This window comes from Poecilia reticulata, chromosome 8 (genome assembly GCF_904066995.2).
Source record: "Poecilia reticulata chromosome 8, P_reticulata-male-v2, whole genome shotgun sequence".
In the NCBI taxonomy this organism is placed as follows: domain Eukaryota; kingdom Metazoa; phylum Chordata; class Actinopteri; order Cyprinodontiformes; family Poeciliidae; genus Poecilia; species Poecilia reticulata.
In genome coordinates this window covers 3,955,534-3,981,334 of record NC_088837.1, presented here as the reverse complement: position 1 = coordinate 3,981,334, position 25,801 = coordinate 3,955,534, and the positions used below count along the sequence as shown (strand labels likewise).

The following is a 25,801-nucleotide window of genomic DNA, read 5'->3' as shown; positions in this document are numbered from 1 at the left end:
AACCAGAGGAGAGAACAGGTCTTGCCCCTAGGGCGGCACAGAACTGTTTCCAAACCTGAGAGATGAATTGTGGGCCACGGTCCGAAAGGATTTCCTGGGGTACGCCGTGCAGCTTGAACACATGCTTAAAAAGTATGAGGGCTGTTTGAGCGGAGGTGGGTAGCTTGCGGAGAGGGATGAGGTGGCAGGCTTTAGAAAAACGGTCTATGATGGTGCAAATGGTGGTCATACCCTTAGAGGGTGGTAGTCCTGTGACAAAGTCGATAGCGACATGTGACCATGGTCGTCTAGGGACAGGCAGGGGTTGTAGTAAGCCGGAGGGTGGTTGATGGGAAGATTTATTTCGAGAACAGATGGGGCAGGCCAGAACGAACTCTTTGACGTCCTTATGAACGGACCCCCACCAAAATCTTCGGTTGACCAACCCAATAGTGCGGCTTACCCCTGGGTGTCCAGAAAATCTGGACGCGTGGATCCATTGTAGGAAGCGGGCTCTAACGGACGTGGGAACATATATCCTACCGGGGGGACAGGTCTCTGGGGGTGGCTCGTGCCGTTGGGCTTGACAAATGACATCCTCAATCTCCCAAGTGAGGACCCCGACCGTGCAGCTAGGGGGTAGCAGAGGTGCCGGTTCCTCCTCAGAGTCGTCAGGGGTGTAGAGTCTGGAGAGAGCGTCTGGCTTAACATTCTTAGAACCTGGGCGGTAGGAGATGGAAAGGTTAAACCGGGAGAAAAACACTGACCAGCGGGACTGACGAGGGTTATTTTGTTTGGCTGACTGAAGATAAGCGAGGTTTTTGTGGTCGGTCCAGACCACAACGGGGTGTTCTGCTCCCTCCAGCCAGTGGCGCCATTCCTCCAGAGCTAGCTTTATAGCTAGCAGCTCTCGATCTCCCACGTCATAATTTCGTTCTGCGGGTGACAATCTGCGAGAGAAGAAGGCACATGGGTGAGACTTATCATCGCTGGGGGAGACCTGGGACAGGACGGCCCCCACTCCGGAGTCAGAGGCGTCGACTTCTAATATGAATTGTCTGGTGGGATCAGGCTGGATGAGGATAGGTGCGTTGGCAAACAGTGATTTTAACAGAGTGAAAGCCCCTTCGGCTTCAGGCGTCCAAGAAAATGTTGTCTTGGAGGAGGTTAGTGCTGTTAATGGGGCGGCCGTCTGACTGTAGTTACGTATAAAACGGCGGTAAAAATTGGCAAACCCTAGGAACCGCTGTAACTGCTTCCGAGTCTCCGGCCTGGGCCACTCCAACACCGCTTTTATTTTGTCCTCCGACGGCCTTATCTGTCCACCCTCGAGGACATATCCGAGGAAGGTCACTGATGGCTGATGGAACTCGCATTTCTCTGCCTTGACGTAGAGTCGGTTCTCCAGAAGACGCTGGAGGACCTGGCGGACGTGCAGTTTATGTTCTCTTAGGGAGCTGGAATAAATCAAAATGTCATCCAAGTAGACAAAAACAAAGTCATTTATGAAATCTCTTAGAACATCGTTTACCAGGGCTTGGAAAAAGGCAGGTGCGTTCGAGAGGCCAAAGGGCATGACCAAATACTCAAAATGCCCCATGGGCGTCTTAAAGGCGGTTTTCCATTCATCTCCTTTTCTAATGCGAAGAAGGTGGTAGGCATTCCTAAGGTCTAGTTTGGAAAACACAGTAGTACCCTGAACCGGTTCGAAGGCTGATGAGAGAAGTGGAAGAGGATATTTATTTTTTATGGTGATTTGATTCAAACCTCTGTAATCTATGCATGGTCGTAAGGAACCGTCTTTCTTTCCAACAAAGAAAAATCCAGCACCAAGGGGCGAGGTAGATGAACGAATTATGCCTGCCGCTAGTGAATCGTTAATGTACTTTTCCATGACTTGTCGTTCGGGACGCGAGATATTATAAAGACGGCTGTTGGGCAAAGGTGCCCCGGGCAGGAGGTCGATAGCACAGTCATAGGGACGGTGAGGTGGCAGCGATAAGGCCTTATCCTTACTGAACACTGGGGCAAGATCATGGTACTCGACGGGGACAGCGGAGAGATCAGGGGGTTCACTTTCAGGGTTCTCGCGAGATGTGGAGCTTGAGGGAACTGCTGAATACAGACATTTAGCATGGCAGTTGGGAGACCAAGATTCGACATGTGCCTTGACCCAATTTATGTGTGGGTTGTGGGCAACTAACCAGTTATGGCCCAGCACAATGGGTGAACTGGTAGCACAAAAGACAAAGAGTGAGATGTCTTCTGAGTGGTTACCGGAGATGATGAGGCGGACAGGCTCGGTCTTGTGTGTGATCGGTGGTAAGGATTCCCCATTGAGAGCGGCGACTCGGAGAGGAACCGGAAGAGGATCTGTCTGAATGTTCATCTGTTTAACAAGGGAAGCGTCGATTAGATTTTGCTCACAACCAGAATCTATGAGAGCGGATAGGGGAAGGGAGAGATGATCCTTTATTATGGTAGCTGGGAGAAGTAGACGAGCTTGAGTGGTGTTTGTCGGGTCCGGCAGTCTCCTCGTCATTACTGACGGACCTGGGGGTTTAAACGGACAGGGCAATTAGCAATGAAGTGTCCTGACTCACCACAATAGAGGCACAGGCGCGAGTTCAACCGCTTTCGTCTCTCCTCCGGGGTCAGGCGAGTGTGTCCCAGCTGCATGGGTTCCGGTTCAGGAACTGATGGTAATGCTGAGGCAGTTGACGGACCCTGAGGGTGAAAGCTGCGGCGAGTTCTTTCCCTCACTCTTGATCTTATACGGTTGTCTAATTTTATGGTTAAACCGATAAAATCCTCTAAAGACTCGGGTTCGTCGAGAGTAGCCAATTCGTCTTTTATTTGGTCGTTTAACGCGTGAAAAAATGCGCTCTTAAGCGCGGCTGCGTCCCAACCGGAAGCGGCAGCCTTTATTCTGAAATCAATAGCAAATTCAGAAACAGTTCTTTGACCCTGTTTGAGGGTCCATAACTCACGGGAAACTGAGGTCTTGTCGGTGTCTCTGCAAAAAACCTGCTTGAAATCTTTCAAAAATTCAGGAAACGTACATCCAAAGTTAGTGGGGGAAGGAAAATTGGCTTCTGCCCACTCCAGGGCTCGTCCGGTCAACAAGGACAGCATGTACGCTATCTTGGCGTCGTCATGGCGGAAACTTTGAGGTGAATGATTAAATATAATTCCGCATTGTAAAATGAACCCTTTACATTTCTTCACCTCCCCGGAGAATTTATCGGGTGCTGGGGGACGTACCTCGGAAAATGCGGAGGCGGTGGATGAACTCTGAACCTCCAGAGACGGGGGCGGCATACTTGGACCCTGTGGAGCTGGAGCTTGGAGAAAGTTTGAAAGATCAGTTAAGCGGCGATTTGTTTCAGCTTGTTGGGAGCCCAGCTCACGCAGAGCGGTGTGATGCGATTGTATGAGTTCTTGTTGTTCTGACAACGCTCTCCTGATAGCGTCTACTGGGGTTAACTGTTGGCCTGAGTGTTCTGTCATGTTTTGTTCCAGTTGACGAACCCACATGAAAGAACACAATCAGGAGAACACGTTTCAAAACAATAATTAGTTTATTGTACAGGGGAGGGGAAATGGAGTGAATGTGGGACAGGACTCGGGAAGGGAACCACCAGATCAGCCACTGTTGGTGAGAGGGAGAGGTGAGGCGAGATCAAAACGAGGTGCGGTGGAAAATGGCGGGAGCTTACTTTGAGCAGAGGGAATGACTCGTAGGAGCAGACCGCGATCTGGAAGCGGACGGGAGATCCTGGGGTCCGCGGGAGGACGGCCAGGTAGGTGGCTGTGTGGAAGGCGAGCTGACGGTCGACAATAGCCCAGTGGTGAGCGCTCCGTGGAGTCACAGCTTCATCCGGCGTGAGCCGTGCGACACCGGGGAATCTAAGGAGGACGAAGGACCAGGAGGGGAGTGTTCGGGGGCTGGCTCCACTTAGTAATTCCAAGGGCGTCGTGGAGATGTCCGCGGAAAACTTGCAGGCGTTCGCTTTAACTCCACACAGGGAAACGCTGGAAAACCTCGGGACACAAACCTGACAAGGAGAACAAACATAAGTAGAGTAACTTCAGGAGCTAACTTGAGGACCTCTCGCTGGAACGTAACGTTACCATGTAACACAAACACTCAGGCGCCGAAGTGTCAGCTCGCCGCTGTTAAGTAGCCACAGAATCAGTCTGCTAATGCACCGCAGGTGTGTCTCCAGTCTGCTCCAGGGGCTCTGCTCACCGGTGGCATCTGGTGGAGAATTGAGGAAGCGGCAAAACTTCCCCAAAACAAAGAAAAACAACCAAAACAAAAACAAAACAGAATCCAGCCTGACACAATCGTCACACTTTTTCTGTTACAAACTGACTCCGGACCCCAGCAGAGAAGGGAAAAGTTATGTGGCCCTCACAGGAAAAAGTTTGGGGACCCCTGCTTTAACACATTAAAATCTATGTACTTAATTAATTGAAATTAATGCGTTAAAGTCTTGGCCCTGATTTAAAAAAAATTGACATTCAGTATCTGACATGCTTTCCATGTTAAAATTAGGACTAATTAGGGTCAAAAGAAACACCTTTAGTAGTGCTGAAATATGTCTAATTCACTTTTATATGCTATTGACTAAAGTTTTCTGTAGCAAACACATAAAAGCAATAGCAATTGTTTTTTAATTCCAACCACCTCAAACAAAAGTTTAAGATAAGGTCATGGATGCTGTGTTCATGTGCATGAATGACTCATGCACATGAGTCATTCTCATGTGCAGCTGGTATAGCCACTTCCTCAGTCTGAGCACATGTGGCTATATGGCAATGTTGGTGCAACAAAAATGATTTACATTGTTACATTTCTTTGTTTTTAAAGAATGTAAATGTTCTGATTGTTCAGAAGGGATTTTAGTGCCATATGTGAATAATCAGGCTTTGCTTTCAGTTCAGCATCATTAAATGTTTTTACAGAACAAAAATGCCCTCTCCTCCATGCTGGATGCTTTGCATTTGCAAGACCAAAATTGTCTGCTCTCACAAGGTTCAGATTATCCCTGCATATCATTGAGATCAATAAACCACTTTGTTTTGTACAATCTAAATATTCGAAATATTCTTTTTCATGCTGTCTGTGGTCTACATCACTCCTTTTGTTTAGTTTATTTTAAATCAGTTCTTTACTGAGGTTAAAGCTTTGCAAGGCACTATATCTGCAAAGATATAGAGCCTTGCAAAATGTAATGCAAGGCACTACTTTACAACTGACCACTATGTTGGGGCCACATTCAACGTGGTGCTCTGGTTTGAGGAGACAATGTGAAACTTTTGATGCAGCCAAACTCTTGGCTTTGACATTGAGTCATGTTGCCTATCACATTATAACTGTCTCATGTTATAATGTGTCAAAAATAGCAGGGGATAAAACATTGACCTATTCAACTGTGTTTATAGTATCCAAGCATCTCACTGTCATGATCCGTGTTTCTGTGTATTTATTTTAGGGTTTTCTGTGTTCAGTTCTTTCCTGTGAGTCTCTGTCTCTGTGTCTTCCCCGTTGATTGTTCCCAGATGTGTCTCATTCCCTTGATTACCCCCATGTGTATTTAAGTCCACCTGTTGTCTCTTGTCGGGTCCTTGTCTAACGTAAGTCCTTGTCTGAGGGTTTGTCTGGCGGCACAGTAGTACTGTGAAGTCCTGTGTCGGCATTCGCTCGTTTTTGTCAGTCTTGTTAATTCAGTTGCTACCGGTGCTGAGCCTCTGTGTTTCTGCTCTGCCTTGCAACCTGTGATTTGGACTGTTGAGCATCATCATTAAATTCTTCATTTTCATCTACATCCTGGGTCTACTTGCGTCTCTCCTAACTACCAACCACCAAACATTACAACAGAAGGACCCGACCAGACCAAGGTGAGGAATGCAGCTTTCCACCCACATGGATCCAGCAGATTGGCCAGCGATGATGAGGAACATCAGGCGCTATGCTGACGAGGTGTCAAAACCATACGCCCCGAACAGCCACCTCAACACCGCCACCCGGATGCTGATCTGGCTCGATGAGTGGATTCCCCGTTGCCACCTCCCGGCTTTGGAGGTTCTGCGCCAGGATGTGGATTGGGAGTTCCGCATGGCGAGAGCGGTGCTGAAAGGAGAACCTCTGCCCGCAAGGCCGGTAAACTTTGTTTCCTGCGTCCAACCCAGCTCCGTCAGTTCTGTGCCAGCTCCGGCTCCGCTTCCAGTTGTCTCCGCACCCTCTCAGCCTCTTGTTGCCGCAGCAATGCTCACCTCCAGCCACTGCTGTCTCCCCTCAGCCAGTTACCATCCCCATGGCTATTGGTTTTCAGACCCCCTGACCTTCAAGCAGGACAGCTGAGGGCGTGGCCCACTCCAGCGGGAGTCCCAGTTCCAGCTCTGGAGCTTCCTGTGCCGGCGACGACCGCCGGACCCCCCACGAGGTGTTCGCCTCCTGGTTCTCCGCCCACTCTGTTGGGTAGATTTTTTTTTTTTTGTTCTGGACTCTGGCCCTCCTTCCGTCGCACCTCCGCCCACCCTGTTGGGTTGTTTCTTTTTTTGTTTCTTGGACTGTTCATTTTCGTGGGCGTCTGGTAGCCGCCCTTGAGGGGGGGTACTGTCATGATCCGTGTTTCTGTGTATTTATTTTAGGGTTTTCTGTGTTCAGTTCTTTCCTGTGAGTCTCTGCCTCTTCCCGGTTGATTGTTCCCAGGTGTGTCTCGTTCCCTTGATTCCACCCACATGGATCCACCACACATTACGATACTCACTGACCTTGCCTCTGACGTTACTGTGAACTCTCATTGCAGGACATTCACCATGGCAACGGTACCCAGCAGGCCTTCTACAACGATCCCAATGTGCTCTACATATCTCTGCATCGGTACGATGATGGAAACTTCTTTCCTGGCAGTGGAGCACCAGAGGAGGTATGTGTTCATTCAATTGTTTAGTCTTTGTAACCAAGCCAAGACTTTGGTTACATTTTGTTTGAATTTTGTTTAATACCCATGGATCATCCATTTACCATTTATCAAATGTACCACTGCTTTCAATTACCCAGTGTAACAAAAGCAGCAATTTTTATTCAAAACTGTAACTATCAAAAATAATCGACATAAATCGACTGTCTTTTAAATGTATCTCTGCTTGCTCTGTGTAGGTGGGCTCAGGTGCAGGAATTGGCTTTAATGTAAATATAGCATGGACTGGAGGAGTAGAGCCTCCTATGGGTGATGTGGAATACCTCACTGCTTTCAGGTAAACATTTCCTTACTGGAAGTAGCCAATTATCTCTGAGTAAAATCTGTTTGTACACATTTACTATACAGCGTTCCAAACTGTTAAATCTGAAGCATTTAGGAAATACCTGGATAACTCTGAAAACCAACACCAACTCATACTACGCTGCAGTGATACATTAGAAAAATTATGCTGTCTAACATTGTTTTGGCAAACTTACACACCAAAACTACATTAACCTTCAACCTTCCATTGACGTAACTGGGTGTCATTACTGCCAACGTAAATAACAAACTTACTGTATTTACACTTATTCTTAGCCAGCAGATTCATGTAGGATATGTAAAAGAAGCCAGCAGGGAGACGCAAGGATAACACTGTGGAGAATGGGGATGGGAGTAGACGACAGGAACTGGCAAGGAGTGCCTGAAGATAAGGTGCTTAAATGTTGGAGAGGTTGAATTCTGAACAAAAGACATAGGCTGATGAGCTAACAGGTTGCAAGTATGAGGGGACGAGCATGAGGCAGACTGAGGAGAGAGAGAGAGAGAGAGAAAGTTGCACAAGGGGTGATGGAGAGTACACAGGGATTGGGGAATAAATCTAGCACTAAAAAATAACTAGAAACCAGAAATAAACATAGAATCACTAACAAGAACTTAACTGAAGTAAGACAGATGAAGACTGATCTAATCAAAGGAACACAGAATAATAAAACTAAACCAAACTCTAAAACAAGTAAACAACCCAGGATTCCATCATTATGAAACACGAGGGGTTCCCAAAACAGAAAGTGAAGCAATAGAAAAGGAACTTTAACTTGCTTATACAGCGATCCCTGGTTTTTCGCGTGGGTTGAGTTCCGAAAATAACCCGCGATAAGTGAAATCCGCAAAGTAGTTACCTTTATTTTTTTACAAAAATATTTTTATTTTATACAGCATAAATAAATACTCTACATTGAAACCAAAGAACAAAACCTGTTTTCAGGTCAGCGGATGTGCGTGTGCATCAATTCGGCATTATGTGATCCGCAGTCATGTCATTAAGGCGTTTCCTCCAACCTGCTCCACGAGATTCACAGCTGTATCTACGGCAGAGCCATGGATCTCGTCAAGCGAGCCTCCGGTCGGGTTTTGCGCTGATTCTGGCCATAGTTTTTTCCAGCAGGCATTCAAAGTTTTCAGTTTTCATTTCCTGAATGGCCAATCTGTATTACTTATATTTAAAAACCGTAACATTATTGGCACACAGGCAGAGAAGAACCGCAGAGACTGTTTAGTCAATCAGGACGCAGAACACGATGCACTGTGAAAAAAAACTGAACAAAAAAAAAATCCGCGAAGCAACGAGACCTGAAAGGTGAACACGTTGTAGCGAGGGATCACTGTACATTTGAATAACTCAGAAAAGTCTCAGTACAGAGAAATTCAATCAAAAGAGTAAAAGAAACCAGCATTGCTTCTTTTTAGTAATTAAGAGACTTTATAGCAGTTTTATTTATTAACCATCCAGATTTACTTATTTTAAATAAGGTCTCAGTGTGAACCTATATTTTTAGAAACATGTTTGTAAATAATACTGTTCTTGTGGTTGCAAACAAATCTATATCTCAGATATTACTAGCACAGTGTTTTACAAAAGTTAAAGTTACATTTTATTGGGTTTTTTTGTTACAGGACATTAATCAATATTGTTATTTAGTTGACCTATACAGCAGTCATTGTCTCAAGGCACTTCACAAAAATAGTCAATTCAATTTAATCATGCAGACAGTCAAGAGGCCTGTTAACTTTGGAGGAGGAACAGAGATCCACAGCTCAGGTGGAAGTATATTCCACTTCTGTTTGTCAAACAACCATTGTCTATACTATACCTGCTTGTTTTAACAGGGTCATAGGTAGGGAATGACACTAAGCAGTGCGCATCATATAGCCCAGTAATAGTCATGCACTCTACAAATCTGAACTTTATAGAAGAATGGCACAATTGTTGAGAGAAAGTTATAAGAAGTCCTGTTGCAGTTTGCCACAAGTTATATAGGCGACAGCTTACAGATCTGTGGAAGAAGGTCCTCTGTCAGATAACATCACAACTTAGCCTTTTTAGCCTAGATGCAACATCCTCCTGGAGAACTATGGTGTCTGGAGTTTGGGATCTTAAGGAGATAATTTAAGAATACTTTTGCAAATCATAATCTCCATGCAGTGTAAATATTTTCATAATTAATTGTGGGAAAGCTAAACTGTGAGACAAAAGCATAATCTAAGACCTTGCCTGTTTTGTGTGTTTAGGAGTGTGGTAATGCCCATTGCTCAGCAGTTCAGTCCAGATGTGGTCCTGGTGTCTGCAGGCTTTGATGCAGTGGAAGGTCATCAGTCTCCTTTGGGTGGCTACAATGTTTCTGCACAATGTGAGGCTTTAGTAGCAATCCCACAAACCATTTTTTTCTACCCATATTTTTGTATTTACTTTTTCCCAACATGACTCCTGATGAATCTGTGTTTGCAGGTTTTGGTAAGCTAACACAGCTGCTGATGGGACTGGCAGGTGGGCGGATTGTAATGGCGCTCGAGGGTGGCCATGACCTAACCGCTATCTGTGACGCGTCAGAGGCCTGCGTCTCTGCCCTCCTGGGAGATCCGGTAAGAGACAGACTCAAGCCTGATTTGCATGAGAAAATGTGGAATAAGCTACATTGCTAATGCAGTGAAATTAATCACAACTAATATACTGATTAGATTTTTGTCTATCATTCAGTGTGACTCTGGGTTTCAGTGGCCTCAGGAAAAGCCATGTCCAAAAGCCTGCGCCTCCCTGGAAAGAGTCATAGACATCCAGAGTAAGAACAATCACAATATGGTTCAGATTAAACACCACAGCATGTAGTCTATCTCTGTCTCTGACTGTGTCTTTGTGACTGTCTCCAGGTAAGCACTGGCCTTGTCTCCAGAGTCCGTCTCAAACCAGTAGCCCCTCGCTCCTGGCAGGGTCCCCTGTGGCCCCAGGCCAGTCTGAGAGGGACGAGGCTGAAACACTCAGCGCCATGGCCTCGCTAAGTGTTGATGTGGACCAGCCAGACTCTGTTCCTGAAAACAGAGAATTTAACAGGTCAGTTAAGGTGTACATTTTGACCATAATACTGTCACCACCATTTGCTTCTTGATGCTTACTGTTAAGCATAACAAAAATTATATAAAAATAATGATGCACAATAATATATGTGATGCTTATTGTTAATTTTCTATCTCGCATAACTTCAGAGGACCTGCCAAAAACTCTTGAATGTGATTTTATGGACAGAAATATTTACTCGTCTTTTTGTAGTTCACCATTAACCAATACCGGTTTCCTGTCTGGGTGCTTCCCAGATGATTAGATCTATTTTGTGAAACATCCTAAATTACATCTTAAGTTACATCTACCTTTATCTATCTGAAAAAACTACAAAGCAGAACAGTTCCCTGAGCAAGTTCATGTTATTGAAAATGTTGCATAAAAAGTAGAATTTGATGGAGAATAAAATAAAACTGTATGGGTTTATTGACCCTTGAATTTTTTCAGTTCTCATTATTAGGCCCGAGCAGCTAAGCGCTGCGAAGGCCTATTGTAATCGCAGGATTTCTTATTCTTGTTGTTGTTGTTTTTCTTATTATTATTTTTCCGTCACTTCGCGGGGCTGTTTGGGGGCTTTATCATATTCAAAAACTCACCAAACTTCACCCAAAATTGTCCCCCGACGAAAATGTTCGGATTCTGGTGGAATCTGAAGTGGGGGTGGCTCTACAGCCCCCCACCTCCAAAGTGAGTTGGGGGAAACCGTAGGTCGTAGAGATCTGAAATTTGGTATGTAGGTAGATCTCCCCAAATCAAGAAAAAAAAGTCTCTGGGAGGTACCCCCTAAAATGCTCAGGGAGGTGGCCATTTTGGGTCAAAGGTCAAATTTTGGCCATTTTTCCATTTTACTCACATCAAACTTTAACAAACTCCTCCTAGGCACTTTGACCTATCGGCTTCATTTTTGGTCAGGATGCAGTTAAGGGGTGTGGCATTAAAGGTTATCAAAATGGTGAGTTTTCGTACATGTTTAGGGGGCGTTCCGGGGCACCGAAGTTGCCGCACTTGCCACAGAAAACCAACCGCTTCAACTTTCACATAGAAAGGTCAATTGGCACCAAACTTGGTATGAGGGATCCTGGTTGGATGCCTGACGATCCTGTGTCGTCATAGTCTGACCTCACCTAAGCCCTGCCCCTTCAGTACAAAAAGTGACCTTTTTGTACTGGGAAAGATCCAATTCTGGCTCTCTTGACCTAATCAACATGAGCTTGTGTGCGATGACTGATAAATTGCTCTCACTTGCTTTAAAGCACCAAGAGGGTGTGTGGAGGGCGTGGCCAAGCCTCAAATCTGGCCATTCGCCATAAAACATAAATGCTGGGGAACTGCGCCAGAGCGTCAGCGGTGACGAGAGAGTGGTGGTGCAGGAACCCCCGCGGTGGCAAATAGGCCGTGCGGCGCTTGGCTGCGAGGGCCTCCAACACCGCTTGCGGCTTTAATGTTTGTTTGTTTTTTCACCACAACTGTACACTGTGGCTCCTTCACCCCAGTGTAGGAGCCACAGTGTGGGCTCCTACACTGGGGTTTATATCCAAAAGTTGGATATAAACCCCAGATGCACTCTGTGTTGTACAATATATATATAATAATAATTCCCTTCTCATCCTCCGCGGTTCTCTCTCTCTCTCTCTCTCTCTCTCTCTCCCTCTCATATCCTCTGAGCTCGGGTCCTCTACCAGAGGCCTGGGAGCTTGTCGGTTCTCCTCCAGTATCTTGGCTGTGCCTAGAACTGCACATTTCTGGACTGAGATGTCTGATGTTGTTCCTGGGATCTGTTTTAGTCACTGCTCCAGTTTGGGGGTGACTGCCCCGAGGGCCCCGATGACCACAGGCAACACTGTGGTCTTCACCTTCCAGGTCTTTTCCAGTTCCTCTCTGAGGTCCTGGTACTTCTCCAATTTCTCATGCTCCTTTTTCCTGATGTTGTAATCACTTGGTATTGCTACATCGTCCACAACGGCTTTCCTCTGTTCTTTATCCACCACAATGTCCGGTTGGTTCGCCATTACCATCTTGTCTGTCTGGATCTGGAAGTCCCACAGGATCTTAGCTCGGTCATTCTCCACCACTTTTGGGGTTTTTTCCCCACTTTGATCTCGGGGCTTCCAGTCCATATTCTGCACAGATGTTCCTGTACACTATGCCCGCCACTTGGTTATGTCGTTCCATGTACGCTTTCCCTGCCAGCATCTTGCACCCTGCTATTATGTGCTGGACTGTCTCAGGGGCCTCCTTGCACAACCTACACCTTGGGTCTTGTCTGGTGTGGTAGATCTGAGCCTCTATTGCTCTGGTGTTTAGGGCCTGTTCCTGTGCAGCCAGGAGGAGAGTCCATCTTTTTGTTAAAGCTGGACGTACTTTTTGAGGCTTTCTCCTTGATGTGTACTGTATTTTCCACACTATAAGGCGCACCGGATTATAAGGCGCACCTTCAATTAATTTCCTATTTTAAAACTCTTTTCATATATAAGGCGCACCACACTATAAGGCGCATAGAATGGACGCTACAGTAGAGGCTGGAGTTACGTTATGCATCCACTATATGGAGCTGTACTAAAGGGAATGTCAACAAAACAGTCCGATTCCGGTCGGCGAGGAGAGCCTTCCGCGACTGGGCCAGGGCGTGGCCGGACGATGGTCACCCTTCTCCGTTCGTGCACAGCATGTTGGTGGAGAACGTGGTGCTAAATGACCTGCAGACGACCTGATAATCAGGTCCGTAGGTAGATAGGTCAGTCAAACTTTATTAACAAACCAGCGTTCTGGCAACTATTCCAGCATGCACCGCGCGATTCTTGTTCTACGGGCGAAAATAAAGTCGGCAGCTGCTTACCGTAGTTGCTAGACCTGTTGTGGCTCAATATTGGTCCATATATAAGGCGCACCGGATTATAAGGCGCACTGTCGGCTTTTGAGGAAATTGGAAGTTTTTAGGTGCGCCTTATAGTGCGGAAAATATGGTGTATATATATATATATATATAGAGAGAGAGGGAGAGATCTATCTATCTGTCTGTCTGTTTGTCTATCTATCATGGTTGGAGGCAGCCACCACCAACCAGGACGTCAACCTCACCGAATACACAGACTCGGTAACTGGATACATAACAAAATGCATGGAAGATGTAATGGTCACCAAGGACATTACAGTGAGAGCAGACAAAAAGGAAGGTATGTGAGCTCCTCAGAGCACGCAACGTTGCTTTCAGGTCTGGGGACAAGGAGTCAGCCAGGGCCAACTTGCACCGGGGCGTGAGAGCAGCCAAGCGTGATTATAGACAAAAAATGAACTCACACTTCACAGACACGAAAGACCCAAGACGTCTGTGGCAAGGCATCCAGTCAGTCACAGACTACAAGCCAACCCCCCCACTGTGTGAGGACAACACAGACTTCCTCAACTCACTGAACACTTTCTTCAGCCGGTTTGAAGAAACTAACACTTACAACACCTACAAAAGCCCCAGTCAACCCAGACAGCACAACACTTCAACTGGACCCAACGGATGTGAGGAGGACCCTACTCAAGGTGAACCCCAGGAAAGCTACAGGTCCAGACAACATACCAGGGCGCGTGCTCAGACTGTGCTGACTCACTCACTGTCGAGCTCACAGACATCTACAACATCTCTCTGAACCAAGCCATCATACCACTACCCAAGAAGTCACAAGCATCATCACTCAACGACTACAGACCCATAGCACTCACTGCGATCTTGATGAAGTGCTTTGAAAGGCTGGTAAAGGCCCACTTAACATCCACACTCCCCACTACTCTGGATCCATATCAATTTGCCTACCGCCCCAAGCGCTCCACTGACGCCATAGCAGCAGCACTTCACCTCTGCCTGGCTCATCTGGAGAACAAAAACAGTCTTCAGCTCTGTGTTCAACACTGTCATCCCCCAACATCTGATGAACAAGCCGAGTTCAATAGGCATCAGCACTTCACTATGCAACTGGCTACTGGACTTTCTAACAAACAGACCACAGACAGAGTTGGAAACAACTCCTCAGTGACCAGCAACATAAACACTGGGGTGCAGCAAGGATGTGTGCTATCTCCCCTGCTGTTCACGCTGATGACCCATGACTGCAGTGCCAGATTTGAAATTAATCACATCATCAAATTCGCAGATGACATGACAGTGGTGGGTTCGTCAGAGACAACGATGACTCAGCGTACAGAAAGGAGGTACATTAACTCATCAACTGGTGTGAGAGAAACGAACGGCTACTCAGTGGCAACAAAACAAAAGAAATAACTGGACTTCAGGAAAGAAAAACCAACTCGCATCCCACCATCATCAATGGCAGTCCTGTGGAGTCTGTGAAAAGCACAAAGTTTCTTGGAGTGCACATCACAGATAAACATGGACTACAAACACCACCTCCCTGGTCAAAAAGGTTCAGACGCGACTCCACTTCCTACAGAGGCTGAGAAGATCCAACCTCCCCACATCTGCTCTCACCACCCTCCCTGTAGAAACAGGGAGCCATTGAGAGCATCCTGACCAGCAGCCTCTCTCTCTGGCACAGCAGCTGTCTAGCTGCAGACAAGAAGGCACTCCAGAGGGTGGTGAGGACACAGAAAAGATCATCAGATCACCTCTACCAGCCATTCAGGACCTATACACTTCAGACTGTTCCAAGAGAGCAATGAACATGATGAGAGACCCCACTATGAACATGATAAAACTATGAACATGATGAGAGACCCCACTATGAACATGATGAGAGACCCCACTATGAACATGATGAGAGACCCCACTATGAACATGATGAGAGACCCAACTATGAACGTGATGAGAGACCCCACTATGAACATGATGAGAGACCCCACTATGAACATGGTGAGAGACCCCACTATGAACATGTTGAGAGACCCACTATGAAATGAAGACCCACTATGAACATGATGAGAGACCCACTATGAACATGATGAGAGACCCCACTATGAACATGATGAGAGACCCCACTATGAACATGATGAGAGACCCCACTATGAACATGATGAGAGACCCACTATGAACATGATGAGAGACCCACTATGAACATGATGAGAGACCCCACTATGAACATGATGAGAGACCCCACTATGAACATGATGAGAGACCCACTATGAACATGATGAGAGACCCACTATGAACATGATGAGAGACCCACTATGAACATGATGAGAGACCCACTATGAACATGATGAGAGACCCCACTATGAACATGATGAGAGACCCACTATGAACATGATGAGAGACCCACTATGAACATGATGAGAGACCCACTATGAACATGATGAGAGACCCCACTATGAACATGATGAGAGACCCCACTATGAACATGATGAGAGACCCCACTATGAACATGATGAGAGACCCCACTATGAACATGATGAGAGACCCCACTATGAACATGATGAGAGACCCACTATGAACATGATGAGAGACCCACTATGAACATGATGAGAGACCCACTATGAACATGATGAGAGACCCCACTATGAACATGATGAGAGACCCACTATGAACATGATGAGAGACCCCACTATGAACATGATGAGAGACCCCACTATGAACATGATGAGAGACCCCACTATGAACATGATGAGAGACCCACTATGAACATGATGAGAGACCCACTATGAACATGATGAGAGACCCACTATGAACATGATGAGAGACCCCACTATGAACATGATGAGAGACCCACTATGAACATGATGAGAGACCCCACTATGAACATGATGAGAGACCCACTATGAACATGATGAGAGACCCCACTCACCCAGCACACAAACTGTTCTCCCTACTACCATCAGGGAAGCTACTGCAGCTTATGGTGTCGCACAAGCAGACTGGGAAACTTCTTTCCACAAGCCATCAGACTCATCAACACATTGTAGTAAACTAAATGAACATTTCATAAACATTTCTTTCACACACAACTTGCACTTTACTCTTTGCACCTTGCATACAGCATCTGCATTACCTGTATGTCCACCAATAGCATTTCTGCTGCTCTGTGTGTGTGTGTGTGTGTGTGTGTGTGTGTGTGTGTGTGTGTGTGTGTGTGTGTGTGTGTGTGTGTGTGTGTGTATATTCTTCTTATTGCCTGTTGTTGCGCAACACCCCATCACCCCCTTCTCTCTCTACTTCCCCTTCTCAGAGGAGGGGGATGTGCTACCAGCTCTCCATCTAATGGGTGAATTGAGTTTCCTAAATCTGCCAGGATTTACCCTGTCCAGAACTGAAGTAAACTCTGTTTAAGCTGGAGTCGAGAAAGACTAGCCTGGTTTCTAACGACCTCCCCCTCCAGATGTCCCACCTTCTTCACCCTGTGAATTAGCCAGATTGTGCAGCCTGCAACCAACTAGCTTCACAGAGGTCACCTGTTAACGGTCGCTCTTTCTCTTTATTACAACGTGCACTTGTTACTGAACCAGGTTGGTTTTAGTGACTCGGGCGAGTCCCAAGGGTGTTTTAGTTTTGGCCAAAAGCAACCTATAAAACATTTCTACTTTTTCCTCCCTGAATCAAACTTCATAGCTATTTTACAACCATCAAAGAACTTTAAGGTGATTCATTAATTGAATGTCCACAACATCTTTTAGATTTTCTTAATATTAATTATTTTATTAGTGAGGCAATTTTGCAAGGGTCAGTACAGCTTAATTCAGTAGCAGAAATAATCAAATAAGTAAAATCAATGATCTAGCCTATCTTTCCCTAATGCTGACACTGAGAACTAAAAAAGGGAAACTTTGAGAGAGACGGACAGAGTTTGGCATTTTGAACCCCAGAACTGGCCTGATGATGAAGAAGGTGTTGCAGCAGCAGGAGGTTCCCAGTACAGGAAGAGTACTGACTTGGAGTGGCAGGTCTCGGGCCTCAGGGTGACTTCCTCATGCTTGTAGAGGTCCTCAGCTTCTTGTCTTGCAGCTCTGTAGCTCCTTTCTCCTCGTCTTGCTGGATTATACAGTTGGACTATATTTACAAGTAGTCAGTAGGTAATTTTCAAAAGACATTGGTTGGATTAATTTTCATTTAGGGGTGTCACAGTAAAGGGAGCAGAAACAGTACAAAATCTAAAACAATGTCTCCTGTGTGTTCTTCTGTCACAGAATATCTCCATAAGATGTGATGTCATTATGTGATTGACTACTTAACTTTCTACAGGTCTACAGAGGAGCCAATGGAGGAAGAGCCTGTGTTGTAGAGAGGAGCTGGCCTAAAGCACCCAAAAACACCTTCACCTTCTTCTAGCACCTTCTTGTCCTCCTGTTCCTGCTCCTCCACAGAGTGTGTATGTACACCAACACACACATATATGCATACGCAGTGTGGAACTGAATTGTTGTGGATTTCTCAGATTGGCTGAGAACATTCAAGTAAGGCAGGAAAAGGCAAGTCCTGTACAAAACAGGGGCGCCTCTCTTTTCTTCTGGTTCATCCATCCAAGGATTCGCAGACGACTTGTTCGCATCTTCATGGAAACCAAAGACGAGGAGCGTCGGCAAGGTTGCAATTTCTGTACACTGTATACCTGAATACAGCATCGCTGAACCTTGTCCAGTCGTTCTTCTTTTATATTTCCTACCTACTCCTCTGATTCCACTGAGGGACTTTTACTGTGGAAATAAAAAACTTATCTGGTCAAAATGCCCAACAACAAGCTGACGACTTGTCTTCTTGTGTCTGTCAGAGGAAACGAGTAGTCGCTTGTTGAAGGGGTAACCCGTTTTACAAGGAGCGGGAGAGCAAGAACTCTAGGTGCCTTTTTTCTGTCTAACACAAACTATTCAATCAGAATCCACACATCACTGCCAGTGCACCTCAGCCAACCAAGCAGCCCACAGAGGACTGAAGAACCGGCCAGATGGCGCACATACACTGCTGTTGTTTCAGTTGCTCGGTGTATATTTGTTTCATCATCTGAATGCCTTAGTTTTTCTTTTTTTTTGTGACAAAGATGGGTAGAGGGGATCAGAAGAGCTCATAAGCTGTAATCTTTCCAGGTATTCCCAAAATACTTATTTGGTGTTTCCTAAGAGTTGTACCAGTGGAAATGTTTGTCAAAAAGCTCATCTGAGTGTTATTATTGAAGTTAATGTAATATAATGATACTGAGGAAACAATCTCAGGATCAGTTCATCTTCTACAAAACTAGACATTATACTGCAGCCCTTAAAGCTCACTTTGTCGTTTCTGTTGAAAGTCATGTGACCTGAGTCCCACCCCTTTCTATCCTCCAAAAATAATTTTATATTGTGGCACTTCTTAAAATACCACAATTACCACCCTTTCTTTACTTTTCATTTTGAGTGTAATAAATTCCTCTTGCTGTAAATATTGTCCACCATTCAGTTGCGCATAGCAACATCACAGCATCTGTAGTTTGGTTTGTTTTTACTATATCTGTACATACATGTATGTATAAATTACAGAATACTTTCTCTTTTTGTATGACAAGCAAAAATAATGTGTAAACTGTTTTATTCAATCAGATAAGATTTACGAATATACTCTATTTGAGAATCTGGTGTTTTAAAAGTTTGGCTATTTGACAGAAAGTTGGTGCACGGCTTGATGGCACCCGCCGTCACCGCAGCCTGCTGGTTTGTTTGTTTACAGATGCCAAAGGATGATAGGATGTTGAATCTTTTTGGAGGAGAATGTTGCGCTCAGGTTCCTCTGGCAGGACCACTACTACTCTGTACTGCCCTCCTCAGGCAAGCAGTAGCATCTACACACAGGAGGTGTTCAAATCAAACATGACTGGCTTAGTAGGTGGGTCCAGTGACTGTGGCTTTGTATTCCAACAGATCTTCACAGAATGTTCCTAAGTCCCAGACATGTTACATATATGAGGGAACGGATGGATGATAGCAATGTTCAGACTTCCTCTCCACGATAGACAGAAAACTAATGTGTCCTTCGAAGTAGGTTTGTGTCAATAAACGTCTTACAAGCAATTAGTCCTTTTAAAGTAGAACACACATGCTCATTGACGTCTTCATTCGTTAGTGCATGTATAGAACGTCACGCAAGCTTTACAAGTATAGTGAAACGGCTTTTGTGAAAAGGGTCACCAATAGTCAAAAGATAAAGAATGCAGAGTTTGATAGCGACCATTTTAACTTATGTGAAGGCAGAAGTAGGTGAAAAAACAGGACCCCAATCCATAGACAGCAGGTCACTTTGGTTTTTAACATTCTTGTTTGTAAAGATTTCTGAAGACATTGTTTATTAATTAAATACTTTAAATAATAAAATTGTTCCAAATAATGTATTGATTTGGACCCCAGACTGGTAATATGTAGAGGTGTGCCGATCGATCGGCCACCAATCATAATCGGCCGATTTCCATGAAAAAGTGTATGATCGGTGATCGCCGATGACGGTCTCTTGTTGCCGATACCGATCACCTGCATCTCATTTCGCAGCCTGCCTGTGCAGCTGGTCTCCTCTTTCCTTCACACTGCGCAAACGCGCAGCAACAAATCCTAAGCGATGTGGAACTATAACGCACTGAGTGAATGGGGACGTTTGCGTGTTGTGGCGGAAAATTGAAGCAGGTCACAATGCATCAACACAACGAAGCTAATACGACATAAAAACAATGTTATACTTGACGGAGTTTGGCTACATCGAGGCTCACTGCAGTAAAAAAGACATATGGAGGATCAGATAGCAGGTAAAGCAGCACAGCTACAAACACTCACCTGGATTAGCATGACGGTCAGAAAGCTAAACAAATAACCCGCAAAATTATTTAAGTCTTCGAGCTGCAAAGTAAGACGCTGGTTCTGCTCTCGCTGTTGAACCGCTGCTACGCTACAGGTAGTAATATTTCACAGACGGAGCGCCGCTTCTGCTCCACCTGGTAGTGACTCTCACACCGAACCTCTGTTTAAAGCTGCAGCGTCTAACCTAAAAATACATTTTACATACGTATTAAAACTTTCGCTGTCCTAACATGAGACAGATAATCTCTGAAAAAATAATGGATCTCCTCCTTGCTCTGCATAATTACTCCACTCAGTCAGAAACAGCCAATCAGAACTAGCAGTAATCAGTTAGCCGCCATGCTATCAGGAAGTTTTCATTCAGTAACTCTGGATTGTTTATTGTAATGGATCCTGTATTTGCCTTTAATGTTAAGTTTTATACTTGAATTTTTTTGGCAATGTTGAGAGGTTTTATTTTGACTCTGCATTATTTAGCCTCTTCAGAGCCTTCAGATGTTATCAGTCTGTTAAAGATAGTATTATCAATAGCAGTACAATTTGCACAATGCCTGTTTTGTTGAGTTTTCTTCTTGGAAAAAGTTATTAAAAACTAGTTTTTGTCTAAATTAAGGTGAATTCAGGGTTCCTTTTTCCACATAATGTAGCCGGTAGTGTTTATGATTTTAAAAAAAAACAAAAAACAATTATGTGATCGGTATCGCTGATTGGTATTGGTGATCGGCCCTCATGGGTGATCGGTATCGGGAGGAACAAACCTTATCTGTACATCTCTAGTCATATGGCTTCAGTTGTAACACTCTTCTACGTCCATTCTGCTCCATTCTACATGAGCTATCATGTAACCAGTTTGAGTAAAAATACCACAGTATCACTGTTATGATAACTACACAAAACAATTGAACAAAAATGTTTAACTTGATCTCATCCCCTTTTTAACGGGGAATGAGATCAAGTTAAACAGCTTTTGTTGTTTGATTGTAGAATAACACAAGCATAACAAGTTGATATTATCTGGTTAATCAGCTCATTGCAGACTGCAATGGGCTGCTTCAGTAATATTCTTCAGGAATAGGTGCAGTTTCAAGACAGCAATGGCTTGAATGCTCTTGACATGCCTTGCCAGCCTGCTAGCTGCTAGGACATTTTGGACGAATTTTTGTTCATCTTTGTGCAGAATCTCTGCTCAGAGGTCCAGTTTTCACCGCAGCCTCACAGCTTGACTGTACACATTCAGAAAAGAGCAGTGGTGGTGGTGCTAGTTTTTACACAACTTCCTCAGGAGAGCAGAAATAATTTTAAACAGCTGAATATGTCTTTGTTGTAAGCAGGGGGAACAGTGTAGTTGTCTTCTTACAACAAATTCCTGTAAGTTTGCTGTACCACAGCCTCTAAAGATGGATTAGAGACTGTGGTACACTGTACCACAAACAGATTTCTGTGCCACTTTCACTGGCCTCTCATTAAAAGGACTTTAAACTATCAGAATAGTTTGGAAACATGTTAACTTTCTAAAAACCTTAATGTGAGTTTGTGCCTCATTCAGTGTGTTTTGCATATGTACGAGTGGCTCAGCTGCCAGATGATGTTAAAATAATCATGACAAATCGTTATTGCTTATTTCAGGTCAAAAATAAGGTCAACGTTGTGTTCAACGTTGACCTTCAACATGCTAACTTTAGTAGTTAGCATGTTGGTTACTTGCTAACTGCTAAACATATCCTTCCTTGAATCAAACTATTATTTAGTAGTATTTAGTTTAGTTTATTATTTAGTTCTTGTTTGTAACTTGAAATTAGTAACTTCATAAACTGACAAACCCCATCATCTCCTGAAATTGCAAAACCTTAGTGCTGGACCTGTCAATCAGTGCTGTAAAAACATTATATAGAGACATAGAGAAGCTCACATTAAGTCACTTAACTAGGCATGTTGCAAAAGACACTTATACCTTTGGGTAACATCCATTTAGCAATATCAGACCAACAGAATGCAAAAGATCAATGTATCCCACTTCAGTGTTGATGTGCACAACAGATAGCATCACTGCCTACGTAAGTTGTGGGGCTCTCTGCTTTTATACCTGGTTCAGTGCTGTTTGTATTTTTTTATCAGGTTGGACTGATGGATCAGATTAAAGGCTTTCATACTATATTTTTTTGTCTTTCTGCATTAGTGTAAACACTAAGGCAACCTCATCTCTCAAACTGTCAGTCACTAATATGAAGCCTGATTTTTGGGTGTGGGTGATGTCATGGCCCTGGGAACTGAAAGCTAAAATTCACCAACAAGTGTGATGGTTTAGGATTCTGACCATATTAATAGACAACTGAAGTTTAAATGAGCACAAATCAATTGAAGGGGCATTTTTTATTTTTAAAGTGAAGGTAGTGTGAGTTATAGTTTGATAAACTGTGATTGACAGACAACATGTTTCTGTGGTATTCATAGAAAAGTGAAGAAAACCTCATTATGGCGGATGGCTAACAGTTAATCAGAGGGTTAATTCTAGCGAGCCACAAGTCAAACATAAAAATGCTCATATCTGTCAGATAACATGCTATATTAGATATTTAATATCTACTCTTTTGTAGATATGCAGATATTTAGATATTGAAGACTTTAGTTGAGTTTGTTGCTTTGACAAATGAACAACAGTCTCTGAGGTTGCATGTAGCACATCTGCCTAGAAAATTCCCAAACAACTGAAAGATTTTGATAATCATTCTTAATCCCATTGGCAGCTCAAAAGCAAAGTTAACTTTACGTTTGTGAACTTTACAGTTGATTGATGAGAGACAGCAGATTGAGACCTCAAACACAATTGAGAGCGTAGAAGGCTAACGGTCAGATGGGGCATTGTTGCAGCAAATTATTGCAATTCAACAACTTAAACTGCATGATCAAATACCAATAATCATCCATTTGTGAAAACCTGACATGTGATGGGGAAAGAAGATTAACAACTTCCCTATTGCAAGGCGACTGCTTTTCCCACTGAGAAATCACCCCATACAGTTAAACTGTTAGCTCAGTCAACAAAACAGCCATTTGATGGTGCAAAGTGCTATTGGCCGAGGCAGCCAGCTGTTTGAGCAGAATCATTTCTGTATAAGACCTGGAAAAGGACTGGAACATATTTGATGTCTCTGCACAAATGACACAAAATCCAGAGCTTAATATAATTCTTAGCAGACTTTGACTGACTGGCAGCCGCAGCTATGACAACTAGAAGACAGGATCAAGCTTACTGATCTCTAGTAAAAGAGCACATCCACAGCAATGTGTCCAACAGATGGAAACATTTTCAGTTTGAGTGGTTTTGAAGTGTCTGTCTGGGTAAAGATTTCCTTCACCGTGACCTCTGGCCAGCCCAGGTAAGAGAAGTGTCACTGATAACTTCACTTCAAACGTTACAAGCTATTCCCTTCACAGTGATGTGGCTGAGCCCTGTTGAGCCCTGCCATGTCTCCTGAAGTCAAAAACTTTGATATGTCAAATGTGACATTTCCTGAGAATTTGCTTACACTTTATGGCCATTTAGGAAACTGCAGCGTAAACGTTTTAAAATACATCATTTCCAGGTATGCTGTCACCACAACCTGAGATTTCTATGAAGCGTTGCAAGTGGAAACCAACACTTTTCACATGTGTTTATTGTTTTACCCTAATATTATATTATGATATTAGTTCACTGAGACCAAAACTCCACTAAACCTAAATGTGGTGATGGTTGCCACACATTGTCTACACATGTCGTCTCTCAACTCACATTTCTTTCTGACAAACAGAATGCAGAGAAAAAGCGGATTGACTGAAAGTGTTTAATGTTGTGAAGGTGTTTCACAGCTTTAATGTTGCTATACACACTGACTCTTTTGCTACTTAAATTGATCCTGTATATTTCTTCACGTTTGAGCCCGTGGTGTAGCTGTTGTGTCCTGTAAAGCCCGTGTTGGGGGGGTTACATTGGATGCCCATACTTTGGGTAGGGAGCTTCATTCTCTGCCTCTTTTCTCCCTGTTTCTGGGGAGGAAGGCATTCTCTCTGTTTGCTTTCTTTCTTCAGGGTTATCACTGAAGAATTTTCAGAAAACAGCATTTATTTTTGTTGTTGCTGTTGTTGGAACTTACCACAAACACATTCCTGAATTATCTCCATCCATGGTGTCATTTTTCTTTTGCGGATTGCTGTTGGCAACAGTCCTGTCTAGTTCTCTCTGACTCACATGTAAATAAAGTTCATATTTGTGTACACATGTGCAATACACGCTACTCAAGCAATCTGTTACTGTGACAAATATTGATAAATGCTACTTTTTGAAGTTTCAACCTATTTTTGCTCCTTGTCCTGACGAAGGATTATGTTGCAAGATCTTTAAAAAAGGGAAAGTAACTATTGTGATTCTTCACACTCAGTTTAAATTCAGGGGTTTGCTGACATTTTAATGAAGCCCTTTTGTTTTTAAAACACTCACTGTACCGTTGTGATGATCTTTTTTTTTTATTAATATTTTAAAGTGGGCTTGTTAAGTTTGTCTGGAAACTCAATAAAGCGATTCACGGACCGTTGCTGCTGTTTGTGTGTTTACATCTGCTTTAGTTAAAATTGTTTTTTCTCAGCAAAAGTTACAGTCATTATTTGGTCCTCCACCATATTTTTAAATGTGTCCCTGCATGTAATTGTCTAGAATTTTATGTATTTATTTTTGAAGTTCATTTGAAAATGTTGAATAAGGATGATAATAAATTTGATTTGAATTTGACTGGGTACAAATTTAAAACATTACCCCCATCATCTCACAATAAATCAGACTAAATATTCTGTTGCACATAGCTAGGATGATTTTTGTTAGCTAAATTAGGGAAAGTTTATTTTTTAAATCAGATTTTTTTCTTGCTTTCTTCAAATTCAGAAGTGACCATACCCTGAGATTACTGACTTTCAGGATCGGAGATGAAGCCAGGCTTGACATAGTATCATCAGTTCATCTCCGCAAAGACGGAGAAAATCTTTGTGAAACTTTCTCCTTTTCACATCCAGGATCAGGAGGTGCAGCTATGTTGAGCCCCAAGGGTTAAACCTGGGGATTCTTAAAATTGACTATACACTGCCCCAAAATGGTACACTTTATAAAATTATTGCAATTTTTTTTTATTTGTTCAGATCTATCCACAGATATAGAGTTTTTCATAGTCAAAATATTTTCTGCCTGTTTTGTTAGAAAAATTATTTTTGATACACAAAATGCTTCAAAAATAAATGGCAAAATGGAAAGATTTTGATGCAGGTGTTTCAGCTTTGACCAGGTCAAAACATAATATTGATTTCTATGCGTTATTTTTGGAGTAATGAGAGTTAAACAAAAACTGAACTCTTTTTACAATTGTGACCTAAAATAGCGCATCTTATAAGTGCAATAAAAATATTTATTTTCGTTTCCATCACTGCATTAAATCTTTTCAAAAACTTCAGATCAACCCAGAGGTATGAAGTTCTCATTTTTAAAATCTTTTCTATGGTTCTTTGCCTATTTTGTTACGTAAAGCTCCTTGAACTGCATTGTTGCTGCTAAACAGATAAACTTGACTTTTTATCCAAAACAAACAAAAAAAAACAAAAAAACTTTTTGAAGGGGAAAACACAAAATATGCAATATTTCCAACCATGCAGACACCAAAACTGGTCCTCACTCAAATCATTCCATTTA

At 43.6% G+C, this 25,801-nt stretch overlaps 1 protein-coding gene across 6 annotated transcripts in view; it reads left to right on the top strand.

Annotated features, from left to right (window-relative positions):
* hdac5 (histone deacetylase 5) overlaps positions 1 to 24,662 on the top strand; it is a 122,659-nt gene extending 97,997 nt beyond the window's left edge. For 5 of the 6 annotated variants that reach the window (XM_008414990.3, XM_008414989.3, XM_081609652.1 and 2 more), the window contains 7 exons: positions 6,798 to 6,917; positions 7,151 to 7,248; positions 9,525 to 9,643; positions 9,742 to 9,875; positions 9,991 to 10,072; positions 10,161 to 10,341; positions 17,522 to 24,662. In XM_008414990.3, the coding sequence (XP_008413212.2) occupies positions 6,798 to 6,917; positions 7,151 to 7,248; positions 9,525 to 9,643; positions 9,742 to 9,875; positions 9,991 to 10,072; positions 10,161 to 10,341; positions 17,522 to 17,561 (774 nt within the window). In that variant the 3' untranslated portion in view covers positions 17,562 to 24,662. The remainder of the gene's footprint in view (positions 1 to 6,797; positions 6,918 to 7,150; positions 7,249 to 9,524; positions 9,644 to 9,741; positions 9,876 to 9,990; positions 10,073 to 10,160; positions 10,342 to 17,521) is intronic. The other variant, XM_008414987.3, reaches the window with a different exon arrangement.
* Positions 24,663 to 25,801: the final 1,139 nt, after the last annotated feature.